The sequence below is a fragment of the Crinia signifera genome, chromosome 7, assembly GCF_055691185.1.
Source record: "Crinia signifera chromosome 7, ASM5569118v1, whole genome shotgun sequence".
Lineage (NCBI taxonomy): Eukaryota > Metazoa > Chordata > Amphibia > Anura > Myobatrachidae > Crinia > Crinia signifera.
The window spans coordinates 19,145,828-19,161,675 of NC_139223.1; the positions used below are offsets into that span (position 1 = coordinate 19,145,828).

Below are 15,848 nucleotides of genomic sequence, written 5' to 3' on the forward strand. Positions count from 1 at the left end.
GTTAGTTAGGGTAAGTGACATCGGGAGGGCAAGTGACATCACAAGCCAGATCTTGTCGTCTCCCTAAACCTAAGTACGCGCTGTACAATATTTTGGGTCAGCACGACAAGCAAGCCGATTATTGGCCTAGACTTCATTAAAAATAAATTCAGGTTTACTTACACACTGCCCGATTTTTACACTAAGGTCAGATTATTGGGAATTCAGATATGTGGGTCGATATTGGGAGATTGAAGCCAAGATTTTCGACCCTGCCCAGCAGATTGGATTACCGTATGGTCAACATTTTCCCAATTTATCAGCAAAATGTCCAAACGATCATTATACGAGAAATCAGGCCAACGTTCCAATTCCAGGCAAATCGGCCTAATGATTGTATAGTGTGTACTGACTGAGATTAGAGGCCGTAAGCAGGGCCGGCACCACCACTAGGCAGCCTTAGGCATTTGCCTAGGGCGCCGGCCACTGGAGGGCGGCATCGCGTGCTGCCATGAATGTACAGTTCATTTAGTTGAGCGCCTCCTCTTAAGAGGAGAATAGAGGAGCAGGGTTGAAGCAGCCGCACACGTGTCCAGTCCAGCAGCCGGCACTGACAGTCTGAGACTGACACAAATGAAAGTAAGCAGCGCTGGCAGTCTGCTGCATTAAGTGGACCTCCCCGCCCCCTCCATGACAGCTAAAGGTCATGTGCTACAATTACCATTTGCTGCATATTGCCGATTGCTTAATGTATTAATTACCCCTAAAACACCCCTTACCCCAGGAGTACCCTCACCGCGGACTGGTGCTAGCAGCTCAGCAGAGCCAGGGAAGCTCCAAGCTCGCCCTGCTCTGCACCCTGCCGATGATGCTGGCGGCTGCTTAATGTAAAAAAAAAAAATGAAGAACCAGTTTCTGGAACACAGGTGCAGCCTAAGCCCTGTTCCATGCAGCGCCCCTGTCTCTTCGAGGAGCAGTGTACTATAATACCCCTTTTCTACTTGCAAAAATATCCGGGGTTTTTGCACATGAACGCGCATCAACACGGGATTTAGTGCAGTGTGAAAGGGTCTTGGACGAATATCCCGTGTTTAGCATTCCGGGATCTCTACCCAGGTCTTGGCCTGGGTAGGACCCGGAATCGACACGGGATGCGGTCAGTGTGAATGGTCCCTACGGGACCGGGATCGGGTACACGGGACTTTACGCTACCCCAGAATCGATTCCAGCAGCCAGTTCTCCCGGCGGGGTCTGCGTGACACACAGGCTGTGCAGCGGCGGCATCTGACAGCAGAGGAGACCGGCTCCTACAAGGTACAGACACCCTGATTCTTACCTATGTCCGCTGGATGCAGCAGTGTGGCACTTCCTGATCCCAGTTCTATGGCAGCAGCTCCCTGTGTCTTATGTGTGCTTTAGCATAGTACTCTGTATCTTCTCTCTGGAGTTTGCTCATTATTCTAGACGTGGTACAAACTAGCTATATGCACATACCTGGTCCTGTCCTTTGCTGCAAGATTTTTTTGTGAAACTTTGGCAAATGATCAGTCATGAGTGCAGTGTTTCTGGAAGTCTTTTATACATAATAATAATATTTTAATGGTACTTGTGTATTATCACAGCGCCCACGATTTCCATCTTATGGGATCTTATACAATTTAAAATTGTATACCATTGTATATGGCATACGATGGCATACGATGAGATGAGATTTTAAATGGTATAAGCACACTAATGGGTGCTTTCAAGGTCAATTGGCCCCCTATAAGATTTTTAATTGTATAAGCACCGTAATGGGTGCTTACAATGTTAAATGCACCCCCACGCCACCCCCACTATCAACGCCAACCCGAAGCGTGGCGAGCCCGCGAGCTGCGGTGGTACGCGTCCTCCGACCTTTTCATACCCCCACTATCCATGTCGGCGTGGAGTTGATTTTACATAGTGTGGCGAGCGCAGCGTAATACTTTACATGTATTACGCGTCCGCTCGCCACGCTTCGGGCTCGGTGGCTCGCTGCGCTCGCCACACTATATAAAGTCAACTCCACGCCGACATGGATAGTGGGGGTATGAAAAGGTCGGAGGACGCGTACCGCCGCAGCTCGCCACGCTTCGGGTTGGCGTTCATAGTGGGGGTGGCGTGGGGGTGCATTTAACATTGTAAGCACCCATTAGGGTGCTTATACAATTAAAAATCTTATAGGGGGGCCAATTGACCTTGAAAGCACCCATTAGTGTGCTTATACAATTTAAAATCTCATCTCATCGTATGCCATATACAATGGTATACAATTTAAAATTGTATAAGATCGGGTCCCATCGCAGCACATCTCATCTCATTGCATACCATCTTAAGCCTTATGGTATGCAATGAGATGGGATGAGATGGGAGCCGTGATAATACACAAGTACCATTTTAATTTCTATAGTACTCTTTTGCCAACCGGATTTGAATAAACTATTTCTCATGGTGACTGTCAGGATACCCTGCATGTGTATTTGCAGGGATTTCCCGGGATCAGTGTGAATGGGGCTGTCCTGGGTCGATCCCAGGTCTGAGTGCAATGTGAAAGGGTACATTCCGTGTAGTGTCTAGGCAAGCATCCGGGAACACATTCCCGGGTATGACCCGGCTCTGCAAGTGGAAAAGGGGTATAAGTGGGATGAAGAAATTACAGCTGGCTCCACGTACAAAGCTGCTGCTGCTATCCACTGCTGACAGGAGTCAACCCTGCACAGCGGAGTTGGTTGTTCTACACTGCTGTTGCCCCGGGACAGGTAGGAAAAACAGCATGGAGATATACGATGTGCAGCAGCAGCCCTTATTAAACACATGCGGCATAGGGGAAGAACGGGGAGTGGAACTGGGGGGGGAGTGGTGGTGTTGGTGGTCAGCTTTGCCTAGGGTGTCTAGCCGGCTTGCACCGGCCCTGACCGTAAGGACCTTTCCGTAGCCGTGTGGTTACTCACTGAGCTGGGCACATGCCTCCAGGATCTCATCTGGCTCCAGCTTTTTGAATCCTCTGTTGTCAATCATAACCAGAGCGTCTGTCAGCTTATGTTCCGTCCTCGATATAGTCATGGCTCCATCCGCTTGCCCAGCGCCAGCCACGTTCCGATATTCCCCATTGGCCAACACACACAAACAGGAGTTGATAAGCGAAGACTTCCCATGTCCCGTCATCCCAAACAGCTGCAGAGCAACCCGCCGGTATTCATGTTCCGCGCCAGGCGGCAGGGTATTACCGGGGGTGTAGCCATTAATCTGAGCTCGCATCTCTTCCAGGTCATCCATCGTTTCAGAAAGCTGCAGAGAGGCTGAGGAAATACAGAGGGTGCAGAGAGAGGTACAGCAGCTCCCCAACCTCACCACAGGAGAGTAATGAGGCTGAGCGAGGGCACGTAGCTGCCTATATCTGCTGTATATAGAAAATGAAAGTAAACTGGCCAGCGTGAATCATACGGAAAATCCACAGATTGATAGGGGGTACTTGTTTCCTAGCAGGGCGCCCAGATTTATTACATACGCAAACGTACTGAAATCTGCGTTATAGTAGCATGCAATGCGATGCGATTTTCCCGCTCCCTGTCATTCCCGCCATAGGCGAATCTAGAATTATGGTAATGGGTGGTCCCAGATCCAGACATAACAGGAGGGGGACCTTTGCGCGGCGTAGTCGCGCGGCAAAAAGGGGGAGTGGCCTCGTGGGAAGGAGGCGTGGCATCAAAAAAAGGGGTGTGGTATTACACTTTAGACCATACACAGTAATGCCCATTACACATTTTAGCAAACTCCGTAATACCCATTACACATAAAGCCACACGCCGTAATGCCAATTACACATTGTGCAACACATCATGATGCCCATTACATACTATATAATAAACCAGAATGCCCATTACATATTTGCCACATAAGTGCTGCTTACCTACGTGCTCATTGCTAGGGGGTTCTTGCTTGTGATGGCACCATAGTACCCATTACACATAATGCCGCACACCATAGTACCCATTACACATGATGCTGCACACCATAGTACCCATTACACATGATGCCGCGCACCGTAGTACCCATTACACATGATGCTGCACACATAATGTCCCTTACACATGATGCTGCACACATAATGTCCCTTACACATGATGCTGCACACATAATGCAGCTTACACATGATGCTGCACACCTTAATGCCCCTTACACATTAAGCCATACATTATGCGTAATGCCCCCACATACTGCCACTTGTAGCGTCCCTTAAGCAATGCCCCCAAAAGTGCCACTTTCTGTAAATTTTTATATGAGCCTTCGCTGCAGGGAGAGATGGAGAGCGGGGCAGCTGCTTCTATGGGGAGAGGAGCAGAGCGCAGCGCAGAGCACGCTCCCACTCCCCTCCTGGTGTCCCCTCTAGCCGAGTGGACATGTAAAATATTGTGCGCGCTGTTGTTGTGCGTGACGTCGGGGGAGCATGCTGGGCGCCGGCACCACATGAGTAAAGTGGGGGCGGGCTGAGGTGAAAGCGGGGAGAAGAATTGGAGCGGAAGCTGCAGGGGTGACAGTCATTGACAGCTGGGCAGAGAGCAGGGGGCTGCCCGACTGTATTCAGAGCACTGCAGGTCACGGCTGTTTGAAATAATACCCCTTTCACAACAGAAAATGCAGGGATTTACCCAGGAATATGGTCCCAGGATCATGCAGGGACATTCCCAGGCTGACCCCTTATACACCAGCCTAGTCCCTGCATTTTCTGGTGTTAGGGGGAGAGACAACCACTCCCCTCTCCCTACCCCCCTTTAACCAACCAGCTATATCTTCGGAACCAACTGACCCATTTACATGAGACCAGTATCATATTGAAGAACTTTTGCGTTGACTTCGAATGATTTTGGTCCCATGAAACTGGGCTGTTTGGTTCCAGAGAAATCTGCCCTCAAAGAACATAAACAGTCATGAAATTACATTTAAGAAATGAAAGAAAAAAAAAAAACGGTTTAACCTCAATATCCCTGGAACCAATTAACCCATATGGATCCAGCCTGGTATCAAATTGAAGGCCCAGAGATTTGGGTTCGACTGAGATCAACCTCGAGCTTCATTGATGCCGAAGGGGGAACTGGCAGCCGTTGAACTGGGTGGGGGTCGGAATTAGCGGGTCCCATGTTATCCTATAGGGAAAACATTCCAGCTTTGCCTGACAGTATCTCCGGTTCCCAGGGGGCTAGAGATACGGGGCTGGGCTCGTTGGAAAGCCCCATCCCGTGCACCCCCGGACCACCCCCTAGATTCGCCTATGCTCCCACCTATCCTGGACAGGTTTTTGGGACAGCCCTGTATCCCGCCCCGGCAGTGTCCTGCGGTGGGGGAGATTGCAGTCCCCCCTGCTACCCCCTGCTCTGCTGAGCAGAACAGCGATGAATAGACGATGTACGCATAGCGCACAGCATCTATTCTTGGAGACAGAGGGGCTGGGGGCAAGTCCAGCAGCTCACAGTCACTGGCATGCCCCGTAGCAGCGATAATGGTAGTGAGGCCCCAAATTTCACCCGCAGAAGTCCAGACTTGGACAACTCAAACATCGGGAGGTATGTTTTATCTATCGATGGCCATCCCTTTTATTTGACTGATTGGCCTGTGTGCCAATCAGAACCTGGGGGTGGGGCGGAGCTATACTTTGCCATCATTGGAGGGAAACCATCTGGTTCTCTCCCATCAATTATTATAAATTGGTCATGAACTATCAATGATTTTGAATCATCGATGGCCATCCCTAATGAAGTCCTGACTGCCGCTTTGGAAGAAAGGGGGTGATTACTGCAGTGGGCGAATGTGTGTGTGGCGGGCGCTGGGCATTAGGGCGCACCAGGCACCCCCATGTGCACGTCTATAGTTCCAGGCATACAAATTATACTACATACGTGTAATTTCCCTGTACATTTACTTACTCTTTGTTCATTACAGTAATAATACTTGTGTTGTGTGTCATTTGTTATTATATCCAAATCCCTACGTTATATTAAATGTGAAATATAATAAGTTTGGTCGGTACTTGTGTATTTGCAGGGCGCCCACTAAGCTATTTGCTTAATTGGCTATTCTGAGTAGTGAAATCGCATCGCATGGCGCGTTTTTTTGTGCCCTGTGATGTGATGTGATCTCACTAGTTAATTTTTTCACTGCACTCTGATCGCCGATCGCATCACATGCAAAATCGCAATTTTGCGTGAGATGCGATTTAGCAGAACACCCCCAGTGTACATGTCTATGTGATGCAATGGGATTTAGCACACCCCCACTATCCACGTCACCCCAAAGCGTGGCGAGCGCAGCGAGCCCCACCTTCCTCCCCACGGAAGGCGTCCTCCCCACCTTTTCATACCCCCACTATCCACGTCAGCGTGGAGCTCATGTCATAAATTGTGGCGAGTGCAGCGAGCCCCGTGAGGGGGCGCGGATAACTTTACATGTATTCCGCGTCCGCTCGCCAAGCTTCGGGCTCAGTGGCTCGCCACACCTTATAAAATCAACTCCACACCAACGTGGATAGTGGGGGTATGAAAAGGTTGGGAGGACGCATAACCACGTCCGCTCGCCACGCTTTGGGGTGACGTGAATAGTGGGGGTGTGCATGGGTGCTTTTAAAATGAAGTACAATCATATCTCATCGCATGGGTGCTTATACAATGAAAAATCGCATCGCATCGCACTGCAGATGGCATGTGATGCGATCCGCAGGCAGGGGTGCACTAAAAATCAACTAAGGAAATGTAGGGCTACCGGAGTGGGAGGAAGCAGCAGATCCTATAAAATTTATGGAAAATTGGATCACAGAGAAATTCGGAAGTGAATCCTTCTCTAAATTCTTCTCTATTGAAAGGGCTCATAGAGTACCTTCTAAATCACTGCCCCCAGGAGCCCCCCCACGGACAATGATAATTAAAATGTTACATTTTTTTGATCAGGACACACTGATTCGGTTAGCCCGATTAAAAATCCCAATAGATCATAATGGGGCCAGGATCTCAATCTTCCCGGACTTCGCCATCGAGATACGAAAGGAGAGAGCTAAATATCTAGACATAAGTATTCTATGATATATCCGGCCAAGTTGAGGGTGGTGGCGGGAGAGGAATTTTTTCTAAACCCAAAAGAAGCAGCGAGATGGATAGATAGATGGGTTCCAGGGCTGCATCAACTTGCAGGCAATGAGGCGGAAAATTGAATATAGTAAACACCAGGGGGCTCACCACACGTTGGTGGTCTTGAGACTAGAGCCCCAAGAATAGAATAGGGTAAAGGGAAAGGGAGATAGGTATGCCACGGGGGGAATTGGTATACAGGGAGGGGGAATGCTGGGAGGGGGGGAAGGGGGGGTGTTTTGTGTTATATGTGTGATGTGTTTGTTGCCAGTGCTGCTCAAATTTTTTAAGGGGTTGAAAATGATAAAACAGTATCCAGAATGGTGAAAATATTATAAGAGGCATAAATGACAAAATAAAGAGATTTGATCATGAATCCAGTGAAACAATACAAGGCCGACATCACGTGTCTGGTCGAAACTCATTTGGTGGGTAACAAATTAAGATCAGTTAAAAAGTCATGGGTGGGCTAGACTTACCATGCCCCCTTTACTGCAGAATCAAGGGGAGTATCTATCCTGATCAAAAAATCTCTTTCTTTTGTCACGAATAAAGTAAAAATTGACGCATTGGGCCGATATGTATTTTTGGAATGTGTTGTATCTTCAATACAGATGTATTTATTGGTGCTGTATATACCACCCCCCTTTTCATTCGATGTCTTGGAGGAGGCTGTCGAATTTATAGCTAACTCGTCGGACCTGCCGGTGATCTGCACCGGTGATTTCAATAACATTTTGGATATCCAATTGGATAGATGGAGCAGATCACCGGCCGGGGTGAAGAGGGGGAATGGTGGATTTGACTGCTTTGTGCAGAATTTGGGATGGGTAGATGAATGGAGGGAGAGAAATCCAACAGAAAAACAATTCTCATGCTTCTTGTCCTCATACCATTCCTTCTCAAGGATTGATTTGATGTTGATATCAAAGAAACTAATGCCTAGAGTTAGTAATATAGAATATGAGACCAGAGGGATATCTGATCATTCCCCAGTAATACTGGATTTAAACAACGATAAAGGCAGGGCAAACTCATTCTGGAAATTTGACCCTAGGTGGATAAAGAAAATAGAAGACGCAGAGGGGTTGAAAGAAAAATGGGAGGAATTTTGGTTAATAAATGGGGGATCGGCACCTACGAATACAGTCTGGGATGCTTTTAAAGCATATTTAAGAGGAGTATTGAAGAAGGAGGTTAGTAACATAAAAAAGAAAAGCAGGAGCAAAGTAACAAATTTAGAAAAAAAATGTGAAGAGCTAGAAAGAGCGTATGTAGGGAACAGCACAGAGGACAAAAAAAAACGAATGGAACAGCGCGGAGGGATTGGTTGGAGTGCGTAAAGGAAGAAAACATCAGAATGATACGGCATAACTCCTTCATTGTATATGCAAGCTCAGATAAATCTGGAAGCCTCCTGGCATATATCGCACAAGCAGATAGCCCTTCCACTATTATTACTAAGATTACAGACACAACAGGGGAAATAATCTCTGAAAATCGTGATATCATAAATATAGAACTCACCTCATTAAATCTATGCAAATTACATATGCATTTTCAAATACCGCGAGGAGAGGACCCATGTCCGGAGGTGATGTCACTCGATGCGGTAAAAGCGTTTGACGCTGTCGAGTGGCACTACCTCTGGGCAGTAATGAGATCATTTGGAATAGGTCCTGGATTTATTAAGTGGGTGCAATTTCTATATTCTGCCCCATATGCCAGAATGGCAATAAATGGAGACACCTCTCAACCCTTCTCTCTATTTAGAGGGACGAGACAGGGGTGCCCCCTGTCCTCTAGTCTGTTGCCGTTAGAGATCGAGCCAGTGGCCTGCATCCTGCGTAGTCATCCAGGAATAAATGGCCTTAGAAAAGGTACAAGGACAGATGTGGTGGCATTATATGCCGATTACCTTTTAATATACCTGGCTGACGGCGCTGGATCGGTTCCGGTGGTTCTGAAAGAAATAGAGAAATTTGGTGATTACTCTGGATTCAGGGTGAACTGGGGGAAATTAAGTATCCTCCCAGTTAAAGTTGGAACTATGGTAGATCTGCCGATAGATATACCCCTTAAGTATGTTGAAATTTTTAAATACCTGGGTATATGGATCTCCCGGGATCCTAAAGAATATGTAAAATCTAATTTGGAGCCGTTAATAACATACTTGAGTGCAAAAATAAAACAGTGGGGTAAACTACCATTAACTACAATTGGTAGAGTAAACCTCTTAAAAATGATAATTCTACCGAAATTTCTGTACGTGCTGCAACAATCACCGTGCCTTATTGTAGACTCTTTTTTTAGGAAAATAAATTGTTACGATGCCCACTGGGGCTCAGGGAGTGACTGCTGGCTGATGAAGGCAGGAAGTCAGGCGTGAGCCCGTAGCCGGAACCGCCGGTTAGGACGGCCACAGCGGATGCTACACTAACTCTGTTGAGTCCCTGAGGCAGATGGTAAACCCCTGCAGAGCTAGGCTTCACTTGTGGCCGCCGCGTCCGAAGGAGCGAGTTAGGCCTGCTCCGACCCCGATGCAGCTAGGTCTTAGGAATAGACAAGGGGTAGACGATCGCCACAGGGTACCCAAGAGGACCACTAACTACAGGGCCTAGCTGAGAGTTGACCCCTGACTGCCGGCACCTGGCCAAACCGGGATGCGACCAAGTCGCAGACACAAGTGGACCAGAAGAGGAGTCCCCAGCAGGATACGCCACAGGGACGGCGACTCCCCAAAGCACGGATAACGAAAGGGGACACTCCCTGCCTGAAAGATACTACAGATGACTAAAGGGAAAAAAAACAGAGATAAAGAGTGATAGAATTACTTGGTGATGATAATAATGAGCCCATGGAGGGGCGAGGCCACGGCGGGCCACTGGATATGGAAGTACAGAGAATAAAGAGCCCAGGGAGGGGCACGGCCACGGCGGGCCACTGGATACAGAGATAAAGACCAAGGCTCCACTGGAGCACTTACGTGACCCACAAGTAGATGGAGAGTATGGGCCAAGCGCAGGCTCAGGCTGAAGCAGGACACTGGCTGAAGCAGGACCCTGGCTGAAGCAGGACACAAGGACCGAGGACTGGGAAGCCCCGGGGACCGGAGAAGCGTGCTAACCACAAGCTGGGCAGAAAGCTGAGAGCTATGAGAAGCTAAGCTATAACCGGCGTCTGTGCCCAGCAGACGCCGGCTATTTATTTGATCTTCGCGCCGCCTGACGGCGCGTCTGCGGCCGCCGGGCGGAAGCTCGGGGACGTTGCCTGGCAAGGTCCCGACGCTCCGTGTCAGAGTGAGGCTTGGGATGCTGCCTGGCAACGTCCCCGGCCACGTCACTCTGTGCCGCATCCGCCGTCCGTCCGGGTGTATTGCAGCCTGGGCGGTGGCGTGCAACATAAATAGCATGTTCTCATCCTTCATTTGGAATAATGCTCGCCCTAGAATCAAGTTACAGACACTAATGAGAAAAAGGGAAGACGGGGGAAAGTCTCTACCAGACCTTAAAATGTGCTATCTTTCGGGGCTCACTGGTGGGGTGGATAGATGGCGCAGTGGATAATGAAGGGATAAAGGAAATGATAACACAAAACGGGGATGATACTATACCCTTAAAACGGTTAATAAAGGGGCAAATATGTAAACGAGATCCTCCCTTGGTCACGCAAGCAGTAAAAATGTGGAAAGAAGCTAACAAAATTATGAAGTTCCAAGCAATGGAAGTGGATCAACCACTATGTGACCCTAACAATTTAAAGGAATTAAAAGATCTTCAGGTAGCTAAGGTGTGGGGTCCATATAACATTACGTTAATGAGTCAATTGTATGTAGATAAAGAGTTAAAATCCTTTAGTCAGCTACAGGAGGAACACTCCATACCGTCATCTTACTTTTTCGATCTGTACACCTGGGAAAGGCATTGCATGTACAATTTAAGGGGAAATCCCCAGAAATCGCAATATCACCAGTGAAAAGGATGTTGACAGAGGGCAATACAGTTAAAAAGGTGTCAAATTATTTTAACCATTTACTGCGGGTGAAAAATGATCTGGGGCCTATAGACATAGGAGAATGGAATAATGCAGTCTCATCAGTTTATAAAAGTACAAATTCCATCAGAGTACAACAGATACAACTATATATACTGCATAGATCAAATTGATGAAATTTGGAGGGAAAACATCGGACAAATGTCCAAAATGCAATATTGTACCCGGCTCGTTTTACCATTTGTTATGGAAGTGTCAAGCTGTACAAGGATTTTGGGAGAAGGTTAAATCGACTTTAGTGAACCTGGGCATAAATGAGACTATCCTTACGCCTAAATGTTGTCTGCTAAACATAATTAAGGTTGGAACAACGAATTGGGATGATAGCGCACTTATTATCAATATATGTGCGTTATCAAAAGAAATGATAGCAGAACAAGGATGGCAAAAACAGCCCCGGATTTTGAGGGCTGGAGAGCATTGGTGGACTATACGGTACTACATGAGAAACACATTTATAGTAATAGGAAATTTAAAAAAAAAAAAATTTGTGGAAAAAAAATCGTATTTTAATATGAAAATACAATTTTTTTGGTGTATACGTATTTTTGCCATTTACTATGCCAAGAAAACGTATTTTCGTATTCTTAATGATGTCTACACCATCGATAGAATACGACAGGAATCACCATTCAAAAGAATGATGGTTCCTGATTTACTAAGCGGCCGTATTGAAAATACGGCTGCTAATTGGTGTGAAACTGCCACGAATATACGGCAGGAAAATACACTTTATTTTCCTGTCGTATTTGGCAGAAGCCTGCACGGATCAGTCAGACCTTGACCCATGTCGACCTATAACCCTGTCGACCTTGGCCCATGTCGACCCAATGTGGTCGACCTAGTGACTGTCGACCTAAGTGAGGTCTAATAGATGACCGCAATGTTTTAGCTGTATGCCGTACCACCCCGTACCGCCACACTTGCACCCCTGTATATTAATCCAGGGGTGATGCTTAGTGTGCCGTATTAGTCCAGGGGTGATGCTAAGTGTGCCGTATCAGTCCAGGGGTGATGCTAAGTGTGCTATATCAGTCCAGGGGTGATGCTTAGTGTGCCGTATTAGTCCAGGGGTGATGCTAAGTGTGCCGTATTAGTCCAGGGGTGATGCTAAGTGTGCTATATCAGTCCAGGGGTGATGCTAAGTGTGCCGTATCAGTCCAGGGGTGATGCTAAGTGTGCTATATCAGTCCAGGGGTGATGCTAAGTGTGCCGTATCAGTCCAGGGGTGATGCTAAGTGTGCTATATCAGTCCAGGGGTGATGCTGTGTGCCGTATTAATCCAGGGGTGATGCTAGGTGTGCCGTATTAGTCCAGGGGTGATGCTAAGTGTGCTATATCAGTCATGGGGTGATGCTAAGTGTGCCGTATCAGTCCAGGGATGATGCTAAGTGTGCTATATCAGTCCAGGGGTGATGCTGTGTGCCGTGTTAATCCATGGGTGATGCTAGGTGTGCCGTATTAGTCCAGGGGTGATGCTAAGTGTGCTGTATCAGTCCAGGGGTGATGCTGTGTGCCATATCAGTCCAGGGGTGATGCTAAGTGTGCCGTATCAGTCCAGGGGTGATGCTAAGTGTGCTATATCAGTCCAGGGGTGATGCTAAGTGTGCTGTATCAGTCCAGGGGTGATGCTAAGTGTGCTATATCAGTCCAGGGGTGATGCTAAGTGTGCCGTATTAATCCAGGGGTGATGCTAGGTGTGCCGTATTAGTCTAGGGGTGATGCTAAGTGTGCCGTATCAGTCCAGGGGTGATGCTGTGTGCCGTATTAGTCCAGGGGTGATGCTAAGTGTGCTGTATCAGTCCAGGGGTGATGCTAAGTGTGCTATATCAGTCCAGGGGTGATGCTAAGTGTGCCGTATTAGTCCAGGGGTGATGCTAAGTGTGCTATATCAGTCCAGGGGTGATGCTAAGTGTGCTATATCAGTCCAGGGGTGATGCTAAGTGTGCTATATCAGTCCAGGGGTGATGCTAAGTGTGCTATATCAGTCCAGGGGTGATGCTAAGTGTGCCGTATCAGTCCAGGGGTGATGCTAAGTGTGCTATATCAGTCCAGGGGTGATGCTTAGTGTGCCGTATCAGTCCAGGGGTGATGCTAAGTGTGCTATATCAGTCCAGGGGTGATGCTAAGTGTGCCGTATCAGTCCAGGGGTGATGCTAAGTGTGCTATATCAGTCCAGGGGTGATGCTAAGTGTGCCGTATCAGTCCAGGGGTGATGCTAAGTGTGCTATATCAGTCCAGGGGTGATGCTTAGTGTGCCGTATTAGTCCAGGGGTGATGCTAAGTGTGCCGTATTAGTCCAGGGGTGATGCTAAGTGTGCTATATCAGTCCAGGGGTGATGCTAAGTGTGCCGTATCAGTCCAGGGGTGATGCTAAGTGTGCTATATCAGTCCAGGGGTGATGCTAAGTGTGCCGTATCAGTCCAGGGGTGATGCTAAGTGTGCTATATTAGTCCAGGGGTGATGCTGTGTGCCGTATTAATCCAGGGGTGATGCTAGGTGTGCCGTATTAGTCCAGGGGTGATGCTAAGTGTGCTATATCAGTCATGGGGTGATGCTAAGTGTGCCATATCAGTCCAGGGATGATGCTAAGTGTGCTATATCAGTCCAGGGGTGATGCTGTGTGCCGTATTAATCCAGGGGTGATGCTAGGTGTGCTGTATTAGTCCAGGGGTGATGCTAAGTGTGCTGTATCAGTCCAGGGGTGATGCTGTGTGCCATATCAGTCCAGGGGTGATGCTAAGTGTGCTATATCAGTCCAGGGGTGATGCCAAGTGTGCTGTATCAGTCCAGGGGTGATGCTAAGTGTGCTATATCAGTCCAGGGGTGATGCTAAGTGTGCCGTATTAATCCAGGGGTGATGCTAGGTGTGCCGTATTAGTCCAGGGGTGATGCTAAGTGTGCCGTATCAGTCCAGGGGTGATGCTGTGTGCCGTATTAGTCCAGGGGTGATGCTAAGTGTGCTGTATCAGTCCAGGGGTGATGCTAAGTGTGCTATGTCAGTCCAGGGGTGATGCTAAGTGTGCCGTATTAGTCCAGGGGTGATGCTAAGTGTGCCATATCAGTCCAGGGGTGATGCTAAGTGTGCTATATCAGTCCAGCGGTGATGCTAAGTGTGCTGTATCAGTCCAGGGGTGATGCTGTGTGCCGTATCAGTCCAGGGGTGATGCTAAGTGTGCTATATCAGTCCAGGGGTGATGCTAAGTGTGCTGTATCAGTCCAGGGGTGATGCTAAGTGTGCTATATCAGTCCAGGGGTGATGCTAAGTGTGCCGTATTAATCCAGGGGTGATGCTAAATGTGCCTTATCAGTCCAGGGGTGATGCTAAGTGTGCTGTATCAGTCCAGGGGTGATGCTGTGTGCCGTATCAGTCCAGGGGTGATGCTAAGTGTGCTATATCAGTCCAGGGGTGATGCTAAGTGTGCTGTATCAGTCCAGGGGTGATGCTAAGTGTGCTATATCAGTCCAGGGGTGATGCTAAGTGTGCTATATCAGTCCAGGGGTGATGCTAAGTGTGCCGTATTAATCCAGGGGTGATGCTAGGTGTGCCGTATTAGTCCAGGGGTGATGCTAAGTGTGCCGTATCAGTCCAGGGGTGATGCTGTGTGCCGTATTAGTCCAGGGGTGATGCTAAGTGTGCTGTATCAGTCCAGGGGTGATGCTAAGTGTGCTATGTCAGTCCAGGGGTGATGCTAAGTGTGCCGTATTAGTCCAGGGGTGATGCTAAGTGTGCCATATCAGTCCAGCGGTGATGCTAAATGTGCCTTATCAGTCCAGGGGTGATGCTAAGTGTGCTGTATCAGTCCAGGGGTGATGCTGTGTGCCGTATCAGTCCAGGGGTGATGCTAAGTGTGCTATATCAGTCCAGGGGTGATGCTGTGTGCCGTATCAGTCCAGGGGTGATGCTAAGTGTGCTATGTCAGTCCAGGGGTGATGCTAAGTGTGCCGTATTAGTCCAGGGGTGATGCTAAGTGTGCTGTATCAGTCCAGGGGTGATGCTAAGTGTGCTATATCAGTCCAGGGGTGATGCTAAGTGTGCCGTATTAATCCAGGGGTGATGCTAGGTGTGCCGTATTAGTCCAGGGGTGATGCTAAGTGTGCCGTATCAGTCCAGGGGTGATGCTGTGTGCCGTATTAGTCCAGGGGTGATGCTAAGTGTGCTGTATCAGTCCAGGGGTGATGCTAAGTGTGCTATGTCAGTCCAGGGGTGATGCTAAGTGTGCCGTATTAGTCCAGGGGTGATGCTAAGTGTGCCATATCAGTCCAGGGGTGATGCTAAGTGTGCTATATCAGTCCAGCGGTGATGCTAAGTGTGCTGTATCAGTCCAGGGGTGATGCTGTGTGCCGTATCAGTCCAGTGGTGATGCTAAGTGTGCTATATCAGTCCAGGGGTGATGCTAAGTGTGCTGTATCAGTCCAGGGGTGATGCTAAGTGTGCTATATCAGTCCAGGGGTGATGCTAAGTGTGCCGTATTAATCCAGGGGTGATGCTAAATGTGCCTTATCAGTCCAGGGGTGATGCTAAGTGTGCTGTATCAGTCCAGGGGTGATGCTGTGTGCCGTATCAGTCCAGGGGTGATGCTAAGTGTGCTATATCAGTCCAGGGGTGATGCTAAGTGTGCTGTATCAGTCCAGGGGTGATGCTAAGTGTGCTATATCAGTCCAGGGGTGATGCTAAGT

General features: G+C 48.3%; 1 protein-coding gene across 1 annotated transcript in view; it reads right to left on the reverse strand.

The window, feature by feature from the left end:
* LOC146021400 (uncharacterized) overlaps positions 1-3,340 on the reverse strand; it is a 43,629-nt gene extending 40,289 nt beyond the window's left edge. The window contains exon 1 of the mRNA XM_083155186.1: positions 2,952-3,340. Coding sequence (XP_083011312.1) covers positions 2,952-3,276 — 325 coding nt within the window. The 5' untranslated portion in view covers positions 3,277-3,340. The remainder of the gene's footprint in view (positions 1-2,951) is intronic.
* Between the last annotated feature and the right edge of the window lie 12,508 nt (positions 3,341-15,848).